This window comes from Neovison vison, chromosome 13 (assembly GCF_020171115.1).
Source record: "Neovison vison isolate M4711 chromosome 13, ASM_NN_V1, whole genome shotgun sequence".
Classification (NCBI taxonomy): domain Eukaryota; kingdom Metazoa; phylum Chordata; class Mammalia; order Carnivora; family Mustelidae; genus Neogale; species Neogale vison.
Window position 1 is genome coordinate 95,944,183 of NC_058103.1, and position 23,919 is coordinate 95,968,101.

Genomic DNA, 23,919 nt, shown 5'->3' on the forward strand with positions numbered 1-23,919 from the left:
GGTTATTTGTATTTTTTTTAAACCCAGAAATACATAAAGCCATTATGCAAATGTATGAACATTCAAGCCCATTCTGCCTTGAGGCACTCCCAAGCAGTCACTAGAAGGGAGCAAAAAATATTACAGTTTTCTCTTCTTTTCAAGTTTCCTGCTACATGTACCTTAACATTAGAGAAATAGTATCAGGTTCCACAGTTCTTATCACTAGAATAGAAATAGAACATTTCTACAAAACAGAAAATTTTGTAGAGTCATATCCCCAACCCAAACCATCAAGGACTTCTTCCTACAAAACCACATTAATGCTCATCCTATCCCTCAACTGTATCTGACTTAGATGGCTGGGGAACTATATTAACAGAGGTGAGCTGCAGCTATTTCCTACAATTCGAATGTTTACTCCCAAAGCATTCCCAAATAGAATAAGTGGGTTTGTTAACTCCCTCAAAACAGAAAAGTGATGCCAATAGTCCCACGTGTTGATGCTCCGAGGCCACACAATCTGAGTCAGTTTTGCCTACAAGCAGCTCTGTTGGTGTGATCTCCTTCTGGGAACTGAGAAAAGTACATTATTCACTCGTTTTATGAGTATTTATTAAAAGCTGCCTAAATGCAAAACACTATGATAATTCCCAATTACTTCTGGTAAACTAGCTTACACAAACTAATTTCAAGCCTATGAAAAAGTTCCTTTTCAGGAAGATACTTCTGAGTGGGCCACTTCAAAGAATTTTCTCTTGGGAGAGTCATATCGGAAAAGTAGGCACGGAAAAGAATGCCTTAGTTAAGTTACAAGGCTGATCACAAGACTCAGTGGTCATGTAAGATGGACAACAAACTTCCCAGATGTGGCCATAAATTACATCATGCATTACAATGTTCTCATAAATCAAGTTTGGGAACGGTTTTCTTTTTTTTTTTCCCTCACTGCTGGACTACTGTAGGATAATTTTGATAGAACCACCTACTCTGGAAAAAACAATACTGACAAGAAGACAACTATTCTGTCCAGTATCACCAGAAAAACAAAACAAAACAAAAACAAAAACAAAAAAAGGTGAAGTCGTTAAAACACAGTCTATATAGCATTCCCCAGGCCCTGGTACACATTGACCTTAACATTAGAAAAGAATGTAGACAATCAGAGCCCTCATATACAGCCAATGGAAGTGAAAAAAGGCACAACAATGATGGAACACTGCTTAGTTTAATAAAGTTGAAGATACACACAGTCTATGGCCCAGCCTATAGAAATGAATGCAAGTGTGAACCAGGAAAATGAACTATATATTCATAGTAGAATTATTCCTGATAGCTCCAAAGTGGACATAATTCATACTGGTGGTTTATTCATAGAATGTAATAATAGTAGAATTATTCCTGATAGCTCCAAAGTGGACATAATTCATAGTGGTGATTTATTCATTGAATGTAATAGTATAGAGATGTAAAAATGGGGAAACTACAGAGAATGCAATAACATTAATTTCTCAAACCTACTGTTAAATAAAAGAAGCCAGCCAAAAAGTATAATTCCATTTATTTAAAGTACAAAAATAAGCAAAACCAAATACTCCCCTATAGGGAAGCATACTTAGTTATTAAAATAAAGAAAAACAAGGAAGTTGTTACCATTAGGAAAGGACAACGTTACAGTTGGAAGGATAGAGAGGCAGAAGATACTGATTGGGATGGAATATGAGGGAAGATTCTAGGGTGCAAATGATAGTCTATCTCTTGACCTCAGGGGTAGTTACTACAGAGGTCTATGTATAATATTAAAGTTATAATCTATGTACTAAGCATGTTTTGGCATATATTTTACAATAAAGAAACATCTCTATCTATCCACTGATATTCACCTGCTTCTTGTGGCTTTCAGTCCAACAACTAAACTAGAACAGTATTTCAGGATTAGACAAAAATAGCAATTACTGAGATATAAGTGTTTATCGCATTTCACAAGGTGGTTTTGATACATATCTGGGTCCCCATCTACACAGTCATTCAATAATGTGATGGTCTTTTCACAGCTCCCAGACCCATGAAAATCTCCGACACCCCCAACACCTCCAGCACCATCACTGGCTTCATCCTTCTGGGCTTCCCTTGCCCCAGGGAAGGGCAGATCCTCCTCTTTCTGCTATTCTCTGTTGTCTACCTCCTGACCCTCATGGGCAATGGGTCTATCATCTGTGCTGTGCACTGGGATCAGAGACTCCATACTCCCATGTATATCTTGCTCGCCAACTTCTCCTTCCTAGAGATCTGCTATGTCACCTCCACTGTCCCCAACATGTTGGCCAACTTCCTCTCTGACACCAAGGTCATCTCCTTCTCTGGGTGCTTTCTCCAGTTCTACTTTTTCTTCTCCTTGGGTGCTGTAGAATGCTTTTTCTTGGCTATTATGGCATTTGATCGGTACCTTGCCATCTGCCGGCCTCTACATTATCCAACCATTATGACGAGACGTCTCTGCACCAATCTTGTGGTCACCTGCTGGATACTTGGTTTCTTCTTATTCTTGATTCCCATCATCATCATCTCCCAAATGTCATTCTGTGGATCCAGGATCATTGAACACTTCCTGTGTGATCCAGGTCCCCTGTTGGCCCTCACCTGTGCTAGAGCCCCTGTAATAGAGTTAACTATGTCCACCTTAAGTTCTCTGCTCTTATTTATTCCCTTTCTCTTTATCATGGGGTCCTATGCTCTGGTCCTGAGAGCTGTGTTGAGGGTCCCTTCAGCAGCTGGACGAAGAAAAGCTTTCTCTACCTGTGGGTCCCACCTGGCTGTAGTTTCACTGTTCTATGGTTCAGTGATGGTCATGTATGTGAGCCCAACATCTGAGCGTGAAGTTGTGATGCAGGAGATGGTGACATTGTTTTATTCCGTAGTAACTCCACTTATCAACCCTGTAATATATAGTCTGAGGAACAAAGATATGAAACATGCTATAACAAAATTATTAGGAGCCTAAAAGTAAGAGTCTTGGTTTAAAAGATTTGGGGACAGAATCTGTTTTTAATTTCTTAGTTAAAAAGAAGACACATCCTCAGAAAATTGTCTATATTGCTTTTGAACTTTATACACCATACAGTTCATTTCCTGGATTAATGGGGCTATAAGGAATCTCAGAGATGCACTCCATCTTGGAATTCAGCCTCTAAGTCTTTATTTGTATTTAACCTTACAAATTACACAAGGTTATAACCCTATTGCAAACCTAAGGTTTCCTGTTATGCTTTCAACAACGACAAATTGGCCTTATTCTTCTAGTTGAACTTAAATTTTTCCCTCCAGAACATCTGTTATGGTAGCTTCAATTATAAACAAAATATTAATATTGTGTGTGTTATGTATGTTGTATGTGTGTGTGTATATATACAGATATATAGGCATATATTTTTTTCAGATCATTAAGAAAAGTTACATTGGCACAAAAGAAAAAAGTGCCATATGTATGAAAAAAATAATTAGCACATGTTTCAAATATCTAAAAAGACATTTTATTTTATTCAGAATTAAAAAGACAAAAATTGACAAATATCAAACATGATGTTAGGGAAAACAGCAATTTCTTCCTTTGCTAGTAGACTGTACATTTTTACAACAGCTTTGGAGGACATTTTGACACAAACTATCAAAATTTAAAAGGCATTCCTTTTTACTCAACAATTCCGCTCTTAGATATTGATCTCAGTAGTATACTCACATATAAGAAAAAATGGCATATGTACAAGAATATCGAGTACTGTTTCTAATAGCAAAATATTAAACCAATCTAAATTCCTCTCAATTAAGGACTGATTCAATTCCTATATATCCATAGAATGAAATACACTATATACCTGTAAAAAATGAAGATCTGTACATGTCTATTGATCTAAATATATCCTCAATGTACATAATTAAATGAAAAGCAAGATGAAAAAGTTTCTACCTTGGGCTATCTTTCAGGTGGAGAAAGATTATGGGTAAGTGTATGTTTGTGTTTATAAATACATCATATTTTCGTTTTTCTTTCCTTTGCATTTGGATACATATCTTGAAAGAAGTTGCTGTGTCTGATATCGAAGAGATTACTGCCTATGTTCTCCTCTAGGATCCTGATGGATTCCTGTCTCACATTGAGGTCTTTTATCCATTTTGAGTTTATCTTTGTGTACGTGTAAGAGAATGGTCGAGTTTCATTCTTCTACATATAGCTGTCCAGTTTTCCCGGCACCATTTATTGAAGAGACTGTCTTTTTCCACTGTATATTTTTTTCCTGTTTTGTCGCAGATTATTTCACCATAGAGTTGAAGGTCCGTATCTGGGCTCTCTACTCTGGCCCACTGGTCTATGTGTCTGTTTCTATGCCAGTACCATGCTGTCTTGGTGATCACAGCTTTGTAGTATAGCTTGAAATCAGGTAATGTGATGCTGCCAGTTTTATTTTTGTTTTTCAACATTTCCTTAGCAATTCGTGGTCTCTTCTGATTCCATACAAATTTTAGGATTATTTGCTCCAGCCCTTTAAAAATACCGGTGGAATTTTTATCAGAATGGTATTAAAAGTATAGATTGCTCTAGGCAGTATAGACATTTTAACAATGTTTATTCTTCCGATCCAAGAGCATGGAATGGTCTTCCATCTATTTGTGTCTTCTTCAATTTCTTTCATGAGTGTTCTGTAGTTCCTCGAGTACAGATCCTTTACCTCTTTGGTTAGATCTATTCCCAGGTATTTTGTGGTTCTTGGTGCTATAGTAAATGGAATCGATTCTCTAATTTCCCTTTCTGTATTGTCATTGTTAGTGTATAAGAAAGCCACTGATTGCTGTTGCTAGGACTTCTAATACTATGTTGATCAAGAGTGGTGAAAGTGGGCATCCTTGTCTTGTTCCTGATCTCAATGGGAAGGCTGCAAGCTTTTTCCCATTGAGGATGATATTTGCTGTGGGTCTTTCATAGATAGATTTGATGAGGGAACCCTCTTACACTGTTGGTGGGAATGCAAGTTGGTGCAGCCTCTTTGGAGAACTGTGTGGAGATTCCTCAAGAAATTAAAAATAGAGCTTCCCTATGACCCTGCAATTGCACTCCTGGGTATTTACCCCAAAGATACAGACGTCGTGAAAAGAAGGGCCATCTGTACCCCAATGTTTATAGCAGCAATGGCCACAGTCACCAAACTATGGAAAGAACCAAGATGCCCTTCAACGGATGAATGGATAAGGAAGATGTGGTCCATATACACTATGGAGTATTATGCCTCCATCAGAAAGGATGAATACCCAACTTTTGTAGCAACATGGACGGGACTGGAAGAGATTATGCTGAGTGAAATAAGTCAAGCAGAGAGAGTCAATTATCATATGGTTTCACTTATTTGTGGAGCAAAACAAATAGCATGAAGGACAAGGGGCGTTAGAGAGGAGTAGGGAATTTGGGTAAATTGGAAGGGGAGGTGAACCATGAGAGACTATGGACTCTGAAAAACAATCTGAGGGGTTTGAAGGGGCGGGGAGGTGGGTGGGAGGTTGGGGGAAGCAGGTGGTGGGTATTAGGGCACGGATTGCATGGGGCACTGGGTGTGGTGCAAAAACAATGAATACTCTTAAGCTGAAAAGAAATAAAAAATTTTTTTAAAAAAAGGTCATGTCCCAGCTCAACTGGTGTCGCTACAGTAATTGCACCATCAAAAGAGTAACCTGTCCAAACAACAAAATAAACATCTGTTCTAGGAAAACCATGAGAATACCTGATCATCACTGAACAAACTAACTCCCAAAGGCCAATCAAGGGGCTCCTGAGGGAAAGGAACACTAGGGAAATAACTGACAATTCTCTCATAAATTCTCACTTTTGGAATTCACAGGAGACTATGTCCCCTAGGAGGAATCAGACACAGATTTCAGAGAAACACAGATAAGTATCCTGTTGTATAGCAAACATGCCAATTTCTCTCCAAAGCAATATCGTGTGTCCAGCAATGTAAGCACCTTCTCTGAGCTGCTTTTCACCCGGGATGTCATGCCCTCCATCGTGCTTGCCTTCTGCTGCAGTGAAAACAGAAGATTCAAGTCCCACCTGCCAGATCTGTAAGGAGGTAGGTTCAGAAGACATACAAATATAGAACAGTTCTTAGGGGTCCCTTTTAGCTCTGCCTTCTTTTATGTGGTTGTGCAGCACCTCCTGTTAGGTGAAGAATGTAAGGAATTTCATCTTTACAGCTAAGAGGGCTGGCAATCAGGGAAGTGAGAGAGGTGAGGATGAGGAAGTATGAAAGTCCATCCTTATTAACCAAAAGTGCATCCAGTCAGAACCAGGTTTGTGGGGGAAATAGCATGTGAGTGAAGTGACATCTGGAAAGGACTGACAAAGTGGCTGTTCAGAGCAGGGCAGAAAAAACTTCAGCTCTCCCTGACTTTAGCCATGTTTGAGTGTGACACAGAACAAATGATCAGGTATCTTAAGGACAAAGAACATGACTGAGCATTCCAGGGTGGTGGGTTCACTCCCACACAGCTTACAAAGCCTTGTAAGTCTCACACACAATGATCAACAAATACTTCCTCCTTTTATATCTCTTTCCCCATGGTTTCTTTGGCTTCTGCATTTCTCTGAATACGTGCTACAGAGGAATTAACTCACAGTTTGGTTTTGCCAATCATGATCAAGTCAGAAAGAGGAGCCTTACAGCGAAGTGTGTTGTGAAAAATTCTGAATGACTCCAATGCCTTGTGTCACTAATTGCAATCATCAAGATTATCCTCAAAACTACGGGCATACACAACCCGGAAAGTAATGCATTTTATAACTCATACATTAGTAAACATTCTTAACTAGAATACTTTTATTAAAGGCATCTGGATCTCTGTTCTGCATTATATTTTATGAATAAATATCATCACTCGGTCACGTCACTTGGGTCATTTAGGCCCAAATAATGACTGCCCCCCAGTAATGGAAGGGGTCCTAAAATAAATGAACAAGACCAAACTACTAACAACAGAATTGTAGGCAATCTCATAGGCTTTGCTTTGCTTTTCTCACCATGGAAATCACACAACATCTAAGTCTCAGACAAGCAAGTTTTCTCAAAGATTCTCCTTCAATTTCCCAAAAACAATGCTGATCTTCCACATCTAGAGTAGGATTGGGCTGACAGGGGGGGTGAATAAGTAGAAGGGGAATCTTTGTCCAGAGGGACAGTTTATGGCTCTCAGCACTGTTCTTGGTTTCTAGAGACTTCTGCTTAGGAGTATCTGATGTTTGTGAGCCTCTGCATCTATCCATAATCATAAGAAGAGAGGCCTTCTAGGACACTTAGTGACACTTCAGGCAAAACCCTCAAAAATCCTTAAATAATAGACCAGATATATTGCTCAGTTTTTCTATCTATAATTAGATATTTAACCTAGACCAAGGTTTTACAAAAGTATTTTAATTCAACAGGTAGAAGATGGAACTGGTATGAAAGCCACTACATAGGTAAACAAAACATGATGAACACTGAAGAATAGATGGTATGTGTGATGTTTTTTGTCCAGTTACCAGATGACCTTAAGACACCAACACTGATCCAGGATAACAGTGAAATGCATAAAGATTTGTGTGCTGTTTCTCCCTCTTCTGATGCCTAACATTTGTGTCTCTAATTCCAAAGATTTAAGTAATTGAAATTCTGTGTCCAATAACAAGGGTCTATAGCTCTTAATCTATAGATAAAAATACATGATGTTCATACCTACTTACATTTGTGAGTGCTGTCATCAACCTTCTCCAAGCTGCTTATCACAGAACATCCTATCTTTTACCGTGAGAAAACTCTGAAAGAGAAATGAGAGAATACAAAGTTTCAAAGTCTGATTATACCAAGCACTCTGAAATTCACAGACTTCAGCAGCATAGTTATCTTATTTATCGAATGGAATAACAGAATCTAATGGAGCTAGGGATCTCCACAAAGGAAATAATCTTGACGATGAAAGAATAAGACCACCTTTGTCATTGTCACTTTTCTTCTCCTCCCCTTAGGAAGCCATGAATAGGTCAGGAGTCAGCACAGTGACTGAATTCATACTCCTGAGTTTTCCGTGCTCCAAAGAGGTTCAGGTCATCCTCTTCATGCTGTTCTTGGTGTCCTACATCCTGACACTGATGGGGAATGGGGCCATTGTCTGTGCAGTGAAGCTGGATCGCAGGCTTCACACTCCCATGTACATTCTGCTGGCCAACTTTTCATTCCTGGAGATCTGCTACATCAACACAACTGTTCCCAACATGTTAAAGAATTTCTTATCTGAGACCAAAACCATCTCTTTCGTGGCTTGTTTCTTTCAATTCTACTTCTTCTTCTCCATGGGTATCACTGAGACCCTCTTACTGCCCCTCATGGCTTTTGATCGTTACCTGGCCATCTGTCAGCCTCTCCATTATCCTGTCATTATGAACAACCATCTCTGCATGAACCTGGTGGCCCTGTGCTGGGTCACAGCTTTCCTCTGCTATCCGATCCCTATCTATTTTATCACACAACTCCCCTTTTGTGGCCCCAACACCATTGACCACTTTGTATGTGACCCTGGGCCTCTGCTGGCCCTGTCCTGCATCCCTGCCCCTGGAATTGAGCTTTCCTGTTCTATATTGAGCTCTCTTATTATATTCATCACCTTCTTCTTCATTCTTGGGTCCTACACCCTGGTTCTCAGAGCAGTGTTGCGTGTCCCTTCAGCAGCTGGCCGACGTAAGGCCTTCTCCACCTGTGGTTCCCACCTGGCTGTGGTGTCTCTCTTCTATGGATCCATCATGGTGATGTACATCAGCCCAACCTCTGGAAATCCAGGTGGGATACAGAAGATTGTAACCTTGTTCTACTCATCAGTGACCCCACTTATAAACCCACTGATCTATAGTCTCCGAAACAAAGACATGAAAGCTGCCTTGAGAAAAATTCATATGTGCACAGGAATTAGTCAAAGCAAATGAGAGTTCATGAGTTGGTCAAAATCAGAATTAATTCTTTTGCCCATTTCCATTCCCACCTAAAAAGTAGGTGTTTATTCATCTGTCCCTTGAAACACAGACTCAAATTTATCTATTCCTGCCAGGTCACATAATGGAACACAGTATGACAAATTAAATCACACCTTGTCCTCAAATCATGATTTTGTATATTGTAATTGGGATAAATGACCTGGATGTCTGACCTCCAATAACGGCTTATCCACTTATCTGTGATTATTAACTTAGTCCCTGGCCTCATGATTTTCTGACCTCTGTTATGTGCATCCATTCTTTTTTTTTTTAAGATTTTATTTATTTATTTGACAGCGAGAAATCACAAGTAGATGGAGAGGCAGGCAGAGAGAGAGAAGGAAGCAGGCTCCCCGCTGAGCAGAGAGCCGGATGCGGGACTCGATCCCAGGACCCTGAGATCATGACCTGAGCCGAAGGCAGTGGCTTAACCCACTGAGCCACCCAGGCGCCCCTATGTGCATCCATTCTTATACTTGGTTTTTCTTGCTTAGACATCTCTGTTCTACTCCTTAGAAGGGTATTCATACCGTTGTAGCACTGATAAAAAGTAACAAGTGCCAATTAAATCATTACTGAGCCAGCATTTTTATTTAATTGACATCCAAAACACCAACAATGACCTAAAGCACTGTCTCCCAAAACTGTTTCATAATTACTTAGGGAGCTTTTTAAAGAACAGATTGTCACTATAAACATTGGGGTAAAGATGGCCCTTATTTTCACTACATCTGTATCTTTGGGATAAATACCCAGTAGTACAATTGCAGGGTCATAGGGAAGCTCTATTTTAAATTTCTTAAGGAATCTCCACACTGTTCTCCAAATTGGCAGCACCAACTTACATTCCCACCAACAGTATAAGAGGGTTCCCCTTTCTCCACATCCTCTCCAACACATGCTGTTTCCTGTCTTGCTAATTTTGGCCATTCTAACTGGTGTAAGGTGGTATCTCAATGTGGTTTTCATTTGAATCTCCCTGATGGGTAATGATGATGAACATTTCTTCATGTGTCTGATAGCCATTTGTATGTCTTCATTGGAGAAGTGTCTGTTCATGTCTTCTGCCCATTTTTTAACATAGCAGCAATGGCCACGGTCACCAAACTGTGGAAAGAGCCAAGATGCCCTTCAATGGATGAATGGATAAGGAAGATGTGGTCCATATACACAATGGAGTATTATGCCTCCATCAGAAAGGATGAATACTCAACTTTTGTATCAACATGGATGGGACTGGAAGAGATTATGCTGAGTGAAATAAGTCAAGCAGAGAGAACCAATTATCACATGGTTCCACTTATTTGTGGAGCATAAGTGATAACATGGAGGACATGGGGAGATGGAGAGGAGAAGGGAATTGCGGGAAATCGGAGGGGGAGATGAACCATGAGAGACTATGGACTCTGAAAAACAATCTGAGGGTTTTGAAAGGGAGGGGGTGGGAGGCTGAGGGAGCCTGGTGGTGGGTATTATGGAGGGCATGTATTGTATGGAACACTGGGTGTGGTGCATAAACAATGAAATCTGTTACATTGAAATTAATTTTTTAAAAAAGTAAAATATAATAATAATAAATATAAAATCTTAAAAAAAAACAGATTGTCAGTTTTTCTCTGAATCTAAATGAGAATCTTTGAAGTGGACTCCTGGAAATCCTTATTTTAGTGTTACTCAAGTGGTTCTGGTGCACCTGACCAGCACCAATCCACAAATGATCTTATATAACCACTATTTTTTTTTAATTTCCAATTTCAATTTATTTTTTTATTATGTTATATTAGTCATCATACACTACATCATTAGTTTTTTATTTTTGGTCTTGTAAATAGTGTTCCATGATTCATTATTTGCATATAATACCCAATGCTCATTGCAACATGTGCTCTCCTTAATACCCATCACCAGGCTAACACATCCCCCCCCACCCGCAGCTCCTCCTCTCTGAAACCCTCAGATTGTTTCCTGGAGTCCAGAGTTTCTCATGGTTCATCTTCCTCTCTGAGTTCCCTCCCTTCAGTTTTCCCTTCCTTCCCCTAATGTCCTCCATGCTATTCCTTATGTTCCACATATGAATGAAACCATATAATAATTGTCTTTCTCTGCTTGACTTATTTCACTTAGCATAATCCCCTCCAGTTCCATCCATGTCAGTGAAAATGGTAGGTATTCATCCTTTCTGATGGCTGAGTAATATTACATTGTCCACATGAACCACATCTTTATCCATTCATCTGTTCAAAGGCATCTCAGTTCCTTCCACAGTTTGGCTATTGTGGACATTGCTGCTATGAACATTGGGGTCCGTGTGCCCCTTCTTGTCACGACATCTGTATCTTTACTACCACCAAGTAGTTCAATTGCTGGGTCATGGGGTAGCTCTATTTTTAAATTTTTGAGGAACCTCCATACTGTTTTCCAAAGTGGCTGTACCAACTTGCATTCCCACCAACAATGTAAGAAGGTTTGCCTTTCTCCACATCCTCTCCAACATTTGTTGTTTCCTGCCTTGTTAATTTCTGCCATTCTCACTGGTGTAAGATGGTACCTCAATAGAACCACTATTTAAATAAATACATGGCATAGAGAAATGAAATCCTACCTTAGCTGGGAAATTGCTTCCAGGGAAGAAAGAATCTGATAAACTTCTTAAGACAAATATTGTGGTATTGACATTTTCTTCTATTCTTGTGAATAGTCCTTGAAACTCAATTTCTATATCAAAGGCAACTTGGGTATCCAAATAAGGGGTTATTAATCTTTGATTTAGGTAAACATGTAATTAGCTCTAAATTTTATTCTTAGGATATACTGAGTCAACTTTTAGATTAAGGCAGAACATCAGAAATATGTGGATCAGAATTATTAGATCTGGGAAGAACTGCTTCTTTTTTTTTTAAGATTTTATTTATTTATTTGTCAGAGAGAGAGCGAGCGAGCACAGGCAGACAGAGTAGCAGGCAGAGGCAGAGGGAGAAGCAGGCTCCCTGCCAAGCAAGGAGCCCAATGTGGGACTCGATCCCAGGACTCTGGGATCATGACCTGAGCCGAAGGCAGCCGCTTAACCAACTGAGCCACCCAGGCGTCCCAAGGACTGCTTCTTTTGAGTTGTACTTCTATATAATGCCTTTGAATCTTGCTGATATATATTATAAGAAGCAGCTATATTGAACTAGATTATATCTATGTATATCTCTATCATCTTTCTATCTATCTATCACTTATCTATCTGCATCATATACTTCAGGGAACCAATGTTCACTATAGTTCTTAGTTTCCCTAGTATGAATCTCCATGAAAGAAATTATTACAGGATTAAGAGCAATTAATTTGGTTTTCCCTGTGAAACCACTTGTTTTCTTTTAACACTAAATGAAAATCATGTAACAGATAATGTACTCCCATTTCTCACTTTGTTTCCCTATTCCACATAACACATTTAGAGGCTTGATTTTAATACCCACAAAGATCTTATCCAAAAACTATCATTCCATTTTTTCATCCAAGTTCATATTTCTCTTATTTTTTTCTTTTATTGCACTTTTCTTTTAGTATGCCAGATCGTTAAGGGGAAAATGTAGAATGTAGTATAATAAAGGCACATACAAATAAAGGTGTAAGTAAATAAATAGTTCCAAGAAGAGTTTATGAAGTGGTAAGGATTTTATTAAGATGAGATTTTTATTAAGCCTTCCTCTGTATTACTGAGGTGGCTTTCCTAGGAGTTCAAATAAAACACCATTTATTGTGACTTAGAAGTTTCTAGATTATCTGATCCTGCCTACCTCTCCAGCCTCATACAACATCTAGCTTCTGGATAGCCAAATAAACTATTTCATATTCTTTGAAAAATCCCAAACTTTTTCCTGTACTTAAATGAAATTTGGTTCCCCTAGAACGTTGCATGGCATATTTTCTGACTTTGAAAAATCACCTCCTAACAAAGGTATTCTCTAACCATCTCATCTAAATTACCCCCATCTTACCCTAACATTACCTATACTCATATATTCATGTTTTATTGAGAGGTAGTTAACATACAAGTTTATGTTAGTTTCAGCTATACAATGTAAAGATTTGATATATGTACATATTGGAAAATCAACACCACAGTAAGTCAAGGTAAAATCACCATGTATGACAACAAAAATTCTTTCCACCCTTATTCTTTATTATACTACCATGACTAAATGGAATTATAGACTTAATGTGTTAATCTGATTATTACTAGTCTCCCTCACTAGAATATAAATTTCACAAACTAGAATATAAATTTCACATTGATGTAATTTAGGTCAAATCACAGAGGTAAACAAATGTTTATGAAATGAATAAATAAAATGTATCAATCCCAGACATGAACTGATTTACTTTTGACGACAGTTCTGTCACACATGCTATCCGAAGAAAAGTTAAAAGGTCAAAGGAAACGGTGACTGAGAATGGAAAAAGAAGTAGGAAGATTGGGGAAGAATTACTCTGTATATGATTGAAATGTGGGGGATGGGGCAAATTATAGGAAGCCGTACATAAATCCAGTAAATCTTATTATTCAAAAAAACATACAGGTAAATATTTTAATTATCTTAACACTATTCTGAAGAAATCTTTTTTCATTGGTTTTGTTATTTTTACTTCCTTAGAAATTTTCTTCATAAATGTAGAAGATAAAAGGCTTACTCAGCTAATAAAGAGAGGGTATATTTCATTTCTCTAACTTAACCCTAAGTGAGTGGAATTTGTAGGACACTAGAGGGCAGATCCTGAGGTGAGTGGCAGTGAGACAACAGTGCCCTCAGGAAGCTGGAAGCAGAAAAAGAGGAAAATTAAAACACAGTAAAAGGATATTCAGCATCCACAGAGACCAACTACTTCCTGCTTGTGGTTTTCTTGCACACAGTCTGATGGGAACAAATCACCCTCCAGAGCAGAATAGTAATCTGTGAAATTGAGAATCACCCTGACAAGCTGAACCAACCTGAGATCACATGCCATAGGCTGCTAACAGCTGCACTGCTGATAGCTTATACATGCACCCTCTGCCTCTTCCTAAGAAAACATTCATACATCATTGGCATGAGTAGTGTATGCTGCCAGGAAAACACCAGATGCACAGAATGACTTTTTATTTTATCAGAGCCTTCCTGAGACTTAGTTACTGCTGATGTTTATGTGATACTTCCCTTAAAAATGAAACATTAATACAGGAAACTCTCAACTAACAATTGGAATGTACAGGCAACACTTTTCTCAGAACTGAGTTGTTTGAAATTGGACATTAGTTTTCCCATCTAAACCCTATTAGGTGATGTCAATGCCCAAGTTTGGCACATAAGAGTCTAGGTAATACACAATATACCTGCCCATATTGAACTACATTCTAGCCAACACCCATTCCTGTTAAAAGTTCTAGCAACCTGGGATAGAGAGAAACCTCTTCAACCTGTGAAGATCTTTCAATTAGCAATAATCACACCTCAGAAACCTCACCAGTTATGATACTGCCACTGTGCAAAGCTCAGAACATCTTTGATCTGTAAAGAATACTTTCAAATACCTACATCTCACATCATACTTAAGGGTGAAAGTTAATGCTTTCTCCCTAAAATCAGAAACAAGACAAGAATTCTGCTCTTACCACTTCTATTCAACATCATGTGGGAAATGTTAGTGCAATTAAGCAAAGGAAAAAAGTAACAGGCATTCTGATTGAAAAAAAGGAGGAATACTGTCTTTAATTAGAAATGACATGACCATCTGGGTAGAAAATCCAGTGGAATCAACAAAAAAGGCTACTACAACTAATAAGCAAGTCTTGCAGGATTTCAAGATATAAGAACTATATATAAAAATCAACTGTTGGGGCTCCTGGATGGTTCCGTTAGTTAAGCAGAGGGTTTTTCAGTCAGTTAAGAATTGGCCTTTGGTTCAGGTCATGACCCTAGGGTCCTGGGACCAAGCCCCAAGTCAGGCTTTCCATTCAGCAAGGAGCCTGCTTCTCCCTCTCCCTCTGCCTGTAGCTCGCCTGTTTCTGAATTTTCTCTCTCTCTCTCCCTCTCTCTCAATCTCTGTTAAATAAATCCTTAAAACATTAAATAAAGAAATCAAAATCAAGTATATTTCTATAAGTCCTAGAACAATCAGAAATTGAGTTTTTTATAATGCCAGCTACAATTACATCAAAATATATTGAATACAGACAGAATTGATAAAAGATGAAAAAAATTATACAATGGAAATAACAAAACATATTTGAGAGAAGTTAAAGAGGTATTTAACTGTAAAGATACAACTTGTTTATGGGTTGGAAAATTCAGTAGGGTTAAGATATCAATACTTCCTAATTTTGACCATTCTAAGTCATGTAAGGTGGTATCTCAATGTGGTTTTAATTTGAATCTCCCTGAGGGCTAGTGATGATGAACATTTTTTCATGCGTCTGATAGCCATTTATATGTCTTCATTGGAGAAGTGTCTCTTCATTTCTTCTGCCCATTTTTCGATATGATTATCTGTTTTGTGTGTGTTGAGTTTGAGAAGTTCTTTATAGATCCTGGATATCAAACTTTTGTCTGTACTGTCACTTGCAAATATCTTCCCCCATTCCATGGGTTGCCTCTTTGTTTTCTTGACTGTTTCCTTTGCTGTGCAGAAACTTTTGATTTTGATGAAGTCCCAAAAGTTTATTTTCGCTTTTGTTTCCTTTGCCTTTGGAGACATATCTTGAAAGAAGTTGCTGTGGCTGATATCGAAGAGATTACTGCCTATGTTCTCCTCTAGGATTCTGATGGATTCCTATCTCACATTGAGGTCTTTTATCCATTTTGAGTTTATCTTTGTGTACAGTGTAAGAGAATGGTCGAGTTTAATTCTTCTGCATATAGCTGTCCAGTTTTCCCAACACCATTTATTGAAGAGACTGTCTTTTTTCCACTGTATATTTTTTCCTGCCTTGTCAAAGATTATTTGACCATAGAGTTGAGGGTCCATATCTGGGCTCTCTACTCTGTTCCACTGGTCTATGTGTCTGTCTTTATGCCAGTACCATGCTGTCCTGATGATCACAGCTTTGTAGTAAAGCTTGAAATCAGGTAACGTGATGCCCCAGTTTTTTTTTTTCAATTTATTTATTTTTAGAAAAACAGTATTCATTATTTTTTCACCACACCCAGTGCTCCATGCAAGCTGTGCCCTCTATAATACCCACCACCTCGTACCCCAACCTCCCACCCCCCCGCCACTTCAAACCCCTCAGATTGTTTTTCAGAGTCCATAGTCTCTCGTGGTTCACCTTCCTATCCAATTTACCCCAACTCCCTTCTCCTCTCTAACACCCCTTGTTCTCCATGCTATTTGTTATGCTCCACAAATAAGTGAAACCATATGATAATTGACTCTCTCTGCTTGACTTATTTCACTCAGCATAATCTCTTCCAGTCCCGTCCATGTTGCTACAAAAGTTGGGTATTCATCCTTTCTGATGGAGGCATAATACTCCATAGTGTATATGGACCACATCTTTCTTATCCATTCATCCGTTGAAGGGCATCTTGGTTCTTTCCACAGTTTGGCGACCGTGGCCATTGCTGCTATAAACATTGGGGTACAGATGGCCCTTCTTCTCACGACATCTGTATCTTTGGGGTAAATACCCAGGAGTGCAATTGCAGGGTTATAGGGAAGCTCTATTTTTAATTTTTTGAGGAATCTCCACACTGTTCTCCAAAGAGGCTGCACCAACTTGCATTCCCACCAACAGTGGAAGAGGGTTCCCCTTTCTCCACATCCTCTCCAACACATGCTGTTTCCTGTTTTGTTAATTTTGGCCATTCTAACTGGTGTAAGGTGATATCTCAATGTGGTTTTAATTTGAATCTCCCTGAGGGCTAGTGATGATGAACATTTTTTCATGTGTCTGATAGCCATTTATATGTCTTCATTGGAGAAGTGTCTCTTCATTTCTTCTGCCCATTTTTCGATATGATTATCTGTTTTGTGTGTGTTGAGTTTGAGGAGTTCTTTATAGATCCTGGATATCAACCTTTTATCTGTACTGTCATTTGCAAATATCTTCTCCCATTCCGTGGGTTGCCTCTTTGTTTTTTTGACTGTTTCCTTTGCTGTGCAGAAGCTTTTGATTTTGATGAAGTCCCCAAAGTTTATTTTTGCTTTTGTTTCCTTTGCCTTTGGAGACATATCTTGAAAGAAGTTGCTGTGGCTGATATTGAAGAGATTACTGCCTATGCTCTCCTCCAGGATTCTGATGGATTCCTGTGTCACGTTGAGGTCTTTTATCCATTTTGAGTTTATCTTTGTGTACAGTGTAAGAGAATGGTCGAGTTTCATTCTTCTACATATAGCTGTCCAGTTTTCCCAGCACCATTTATTGAAGAGACTGTCTTTTTTCCACTGTATATTTTTTCCTGTTTTGTCGAAGATTACTTGACCATAGAGTTGAGGGTCCATATCTGGGCTCTCTACTCTGTTCCACTCGTCTATGTGTCTATTTTTATGCCAGTACCATGCTGTCTTGGTGATCACAGCTTTGTAATAAAGCTTGAAATCAGGTAACGTGATGCCGCCAGTTTTATTTTTGTTTTTCAACATATCCTTAGCGATTTGGGGTCTCTTCTGATTCCATACAAATTTTAGGATATTTGCTCCAGCTCTTTGAAGAATGCCGGTGGAATTTTGATTGGGATGGTATTAAAAGTATAGATTTCTCTAGGCAGCATAGACATTTTAACAATGTTTATGCTTCCGATCCAAGAGCATGGAATGGTCTTCCATCTATTTGTGTCTTCTTCAATTTCTTTCATGAGTGTTCTGTAGTTCCTCAAGTACAGATCCTTTACCTCTTTGGTTAGGTTTATTCCCGGGTGTCTTATGGTTCTTGGTGCTATAGTAAATGGAATCAATTCTCTAATTTCCCTTTCTGTATTTTCATTATTAGTGTATAAGAAAGCCACTGATTTCTGTACATTGACTTTGTATCCTGCCACGTTGCTGAATTGCTGTATGAGTTCTAGTAGTTTGGGGGTGGAGTGTTTTGGTTTTCCCATATAAAGAATCATGTCATCTGTGAAGAGAGTTTGTCTTCTTCATTGCCAATTTGGATACCTTTTATTTCTCTTTGTTGTCTGACTGCTGTTGCTAGGACTTCTTATACTATGTTTAACAAGAGTGGTGAGAGTGGGTATCCTTGTCATGTTCCTGATCTCAACGGGAAGGTTGCAAGCTTTTCCCCATTGAGGATGATATTGGCTGTGGGTCCTTCATAAATAGATTTGATGAAGTTCAGGAATGTTCCCTCTGTCCCTATACTTTGAAGCGTTTTAATCAGGAATGGATGCTGGATTTTGTCAAATGCTTTTTCTGCATCAATTGAGAGGACCATGTGTTTCTTCTCTCTTCTCTTATTAATTTGTTCTATCACATTGATTGATTTGCGAATGCTGAACCATCCTTGTAGCCCAGTAATAAATCCCACCTGGTCATTGTGGATAATCTGTTTAATGTGCTGCTGTATCCTGTTTGCTAGGATCTTGTTGAGAATCTTAGCATCCATATTCACATTGGGAAATCACCTTACACCAGTTAGAATGGCCAAAATTAGCAAGACAGGAAACAACATGTTTTGGAGGGGATGTGGATAAAGGGAAACCCTCTTACACTGTTGGTGGGAATGCAAGCTGGTGCATCCACCTTGGAAAACAGTGTGGAGATTCCTCAAGAAATTAAAAATAGAGCTTCCCTAAGACCCTGCAATTGCTCTACTGGGGATTTACCCCAAAGATACAGATGTAGTGAAAAGAAGGGCCATCTGTACCCCAATGTTTATAGCAGCAATGGCCACGGTCACCAAACTGTGGAAAGAACCAAGATGCCCTTCAACAGATGAATGGATAAGGAAGATGTGGTCCATATACACTATGGAGTATTATGCCTCCATCAGAAAGGATGAATATCTAACTTTTGTAGCAACATGGATGGGACTGGGAGAGATTATGCTGAGTGAAATAAGTCAACCAGAGAGTCAATTATCATATGGTTTCACTTATTTATGGAGCATAGCAAATAGCATAGAGGACAAGGAGAGTTAGAGAGGAAAAGGGAGTTGAGGGAAATTGGAAGTGGAGGTGAACCATGAGAGACGATGGACTCTGAAAAACAATCTGAGGGTTTTGAAGGGTAAAGGGGTAGGAGGTTGGGGCAACCAGGTGGTGGGTATTGGAGAGGGCATGGATTGCAGAGAGCACTGGGTGTGGGTGTGGTGCAAAAACAATGAATACTGTTACACTGAAAATAAATTTAAATTTTTTTTCAAAAAAGATATTAATTATTCCCAAAATGATCTATGGATTCAATGAAATCTCAATCAAAATCCTAGTGGGGCTTTTTTGGGAAAAATTGGAAAGCTGATTTTCAAATTTATTTGGAAATGCAAAAGATTTACACTAGACAAAGTTGGAGTAACACTGTTTAAGACATATTATAAAACTACAAATGATCAAAATAATGTGGCATTCACATTAAATTAAACAAATAGATCAATGGAAGAAAATAGCATCCAGAAATAGTTCTGATTTCCAACAAAAGCAATTGAGTGGAGAAAGGATAGTAATTTTAAAACATGGTGCTGGAATAACTGAATGCCCATATCAGAAAAATAAACTTAGTATCTCAACACCTATCAAAATACATAAAAATGAACTCAAAATGGGTCATCGATTATAAAACCTAAAACTATAGGATACATAAAATACTAACACAGGGGAAAATCCTTCTGACTCCGGCTCAGGCAAACTTCTTAAGTACAACACCAAGAGCATTAAAACAACAAATTCCTAACCTGGACTCCACCAAATTTAAAAATATCTGCTCTTGGAAAAGCACTATCAAGAGAATGAAAAGATAAGCCACAGACTAAGAGGAAATATTGTCAAAGCTTATAACTGTTGAAGGACTTGTATCTAGAATATATCTTTTTTAAAAAACACTCAAAATATCAATAATAAGAAAACAAATGACCCAACTAAAACATGAAAAAATATTTGAGCACACACAGAACAGAACATATACAAATATAAAATAAACAAATGAAAAATCTAGTCAACGTCACTTCTCATTAAGGAATTACAAATTAAAACCACGATGTGCTACCACCATATATATACCAGAATCACTACAATTAAAAAGAACAACTCTACCAATGTTGGTGGTGATATAAAGGAACCAGAGCTCTCAAATACTGCTAGTGTGAATGTAAAATGGTAAACAGTTTGCCATTATCTTAAAATGGTAAGCATGTATCTACCATTTCATAAAGCTGTTACACCACTAGCTACTTACCTAGGAGAAAAAAGCATGTGGGGGGCGCCTGGGTGGCTCAGTGGGTTAAGCCGCTGCCTTCGGCTCGGGTCATGATCTCAGGGTCCTGGGATCAAGTCCCACATCGGGCTCTCTGCTCAGCAGGGAGCCTGCTTCCCCATCTCTCTCTCTCTCTGCCTGCCTCTCTGCCTACTTGTGATCTCTCTCTGTCAAATAAATAAATAAAATCTTTAAAAAAAAAAAAAAGAAAAGAAAAAAGCATGTGACATACAAACTCTTACACATTAATGTTCCTAGCAGTTTTATTCATAATGACACAAAATTGGAAGCGACCCGAACATCCATCAAAAGCCCAAACACATGAGCAAACTCCTGTCTGTCCATACAACAGAATATGACTCAGCAAGAAAAAGAAATAATGCCTGGATAGATACAACAACATGGTTTTATCTCAAAATACTTGTGCTGAGTGAAAAAAACTAAACCAAAAAAAAAGTAAGGTATGATTCCATATACATATATGTATTCCATATACATTCCAAATATGTATTCCATATACATATATATGTACATATATATATGAAAAGTACAAACATCTATAGCAAGACATAGATCAGTGGTTACCTGGGGAGTGATGTCAGGAAAGGATAGAAGGTAGGAATTGCAAAGGGGAACACTTAGGGAAGTTAGAGATAGATTTGTGGGTTGGCCAATTAATGAGACAATTAATTGATTTGTTAATATATCATTCTACCTATGTGAGATTTAAAACAAAGACAATACTTCAACTTGTATAGGACACACAAACACAAACACACACACACACAGAAATTAAGGTCGACCCCCAAGGGAAGGGCATAATGAGCAGAGAGAGGTCTCTTGACACTGTTTTCCTTTCAGAAGCAGTAAATGGATCCTCAAGGATCAAAAAAAAAAACCTGGGTTACTTCCTGACAGACTCTGTTTATAACCCCTTCATCCTTCCACAAACCACTTCCACTTCTTTTCTCCTCCCTGGTCACCGCCATCTCTCTAAGGAAATGAAAAAAGCAGCTTTTGAGAAGCTTCCGTTTGGAATTCCCCTTGCTGATCCAGGTAAAGAGGTTACAAAGTATTTAGAAGAGCCAAAGTCATAATCTACAAGCTTCTAGCCACAGCCAGTTAGTTCTTAAGCTTTTACGGGTCAGGCACGGGTCAAGGTACTGCTACAGACATTTATCTCATCCAGTAATCTTTACTACAGCCCTTTAGAAAGGGCATTATTGCACACCTGGGCGGCTCAGTCAGTTAAGTGGCTGCCTTTGGCTCAGGTCATGATCCCAGGGTCCCAGGATCGAGTCCCCCATCAGGCTCCCCGCTCAGCCGAGAGCCTGTTTCTCCCACCCTCTGCTTACTTGTACTCTCTCTCTCTCTCTCTCTGTCAAATAAATAAATAAAATCTTTTTTTTTTAGGGCATTTATAAGGCCCAATTTATCACTAAAGAAACTGAGTATTAATTTCCTATGGCTCATTTAAAAAGCTCTTGACCCTAAATATAGTGCTTTTTCCCATTATGCACAGCTGCTTATCACCCATCCCAATCAGCAAAATTATCCTTACTCTTCAGTATTTTATAGATTACCCAGTATTACAGATGTGACAGCACCCTCAGTGAAACTACACAAACTAGCTAGAGGGAACTGAGCTGTCGTGAGTCATCTCCAGACTGGCTGTGAAGAGAGGGCCAACACACAGACACACCATGGTCAGGAAATGTCTTCCTTGAACTGTGTATCACATGACCTGCCTCACTCACTCACTCAGTCCATCTTAACCTTTCCCAGGTACACTAATTTAACAAGTCAGCAACTGTTGTGCATTAACTCAGTCCACTAACTCAGCCTGGGGTCATAAACACACTGACGTTCACAGCGCCCTCTTCAGTTGACACAGCGGGAACAACCAGTTTTCTTTCACTTTTGTTTTGTTTTGTTTTGTTTTGACAGGTCCTGCTCAGACTTGGGGCAGGTAAACATCATAGTTTCTTCCGTACAGAAGAGCTAAGTGATAAAAGGTGAGTAGCAGTACAGTCCTGTTAAACATACTAGATTGAGCGTAAAATGGTGATGGCCATTCCTGTTTTCTAGAGCAGTTCTGTGAGACTTCCTGACACAGAGCTTTTACTCAGAGTTTTACTCAAAAGTCTAACATGATTGGTTTTTATGTCTTTAAGGAGTAATGTGCTGCTGCTTAGAAAATGGAGGGTAGGGGAACAAAAGCAGAAGCAAGGAGTTCTGCTAGGTGGTGCTGCAGAAATCCAAGGAAGGAAGGAGGGCTATTTGAACTTGGGAGACAACAATGAAGACAAAGAAAAGTGTCTGACATGAGTCATAGTTCAGAAGCAGAAACATCTTGCTGATGAATTGGATGTGAGGGGTAAAAGAAAGGAAGAGAAGCAATATTAGACTAGACCAGGAAAAGTAAGTTCTTGAACATCAAGCCATTCAAAGTGCTGAAAATATATTCCGGTGATGGGCAAAGTGGTTATTACCAAAAATAACCTTAGAAACATCCTGCAAAGCACTTTGATTAAAAATGCCCCAACCGAAGGGGTGCCTGGCTGGCTCAGTTTGGTAAGCATCTGACTCTTGATCTCAGCTTAGGTCTCCATCTCATTAACATGGTTCAAGCCCCATGCTGGGCATGGTGCCTACTTTAAAAGAGAGAGAGAGAGTAAAAAGAAAAAGGAAGAAAGAAAGGCCCCAACCACAATTATTAATAAATTATTTTGACCTAATGAAAACTGAATGACTTCTCTGAAAACTGAATGACTACTAAAACTGTTAAGCCTAAAAAGGACCTTTTTTAATTTTACGGAATTTAGAGTCCATAAGCGGCTCTCGCACGTTAAAGCAAATTTTATTTCAAGTCCGTCCTTCCATTCATCAGCAGTCATGTCTTGTCATAGCTTCAACATTTGTTAACAGCCCCATTCAAAGAACAGGGCATTTGGGAAAATGGTTGCTTCAGAAAAGACTACATTCTGAAAATGTTCATCCTCAATGAGAGTAAGGTAAAGTAATGCAAATGTATACTACTTATTTTATGTCTGGTTTAAGTTTGCCTTCAAAAGATGAATACTTGGTATCTGAAACTTAACCTCATTCCAAGTCACGTGTTCTTAAAATCAGAGAAGAAAGGGCATTTAGAAAGTATAAGTCTATGGTACAAGAACCAGAACCTGTTCCTCCCACAGCTAAGGCACTAAAACACCCACTGGAATATAAGACATAAACTAGCAGGATCCTGGGAAATTCTCTTGGGCACATGAGTTCCCCATGTCATGAAAATCGTGTAAAATCCAGAAATAGATGTGGCTCAGAGAGGGAAGCTTTCGTACACAGTTTACAAGTTGCAAACTGCTACTCAGTTTTGCTGGTCCCCTATCACAAATCTTCCTCTCAAATCAACGCAAAAATATACTATCATCAACTGCTTGTCCTCTGACACCTTCTGTCATTTTATTCAGAGAAATCTTACTCTTTTTGAATACTCCAACAGACCACTGTCAGACTCCTTGGAT

At 38.8% G+C, this 23,919-nt stretch overlaps 1 protein-coding gene and 2 pseudogenes across 1 annotated transcript; 2 read left to right on the forward strand and 1 right to left on the reverse strand.

Annotated features, from left to right (window-relative positions):
* Nucleotides 1-2,001: 2,001 nt before the first annotated feature.
* On the forward strand, nucleotides 2,002-2,980 carry LOC122893260 (annotated as a pseudogene).
* Nucleotides 2,981-8,032: 5,052 nt separating this feature from the next.
* On the forward strand, nucleotides 8,033-8,977 carry LOC122893263 (olfactory receptor 11H6-like). Its single transcript, XM_044230158.1, has one exon. The coding sequence runs from the start codon at nucleotides 8,033-8,035 to the stop codon at nucleotides 8,975-8,977; it is 945 nt and encodes a 314-aa protein (XP_044086093.1).
* Nucleotides 8,978-14,419: 5,442 nt separating this feature from the next.
* LOC122894854 lies at nucleotides 14,420-14,544 on the reverse strand (annotated as a pseudogene).
* Between the last annotated feature and the right edge of the window lie 9,375 nt (nucleotides 14,545-23,919).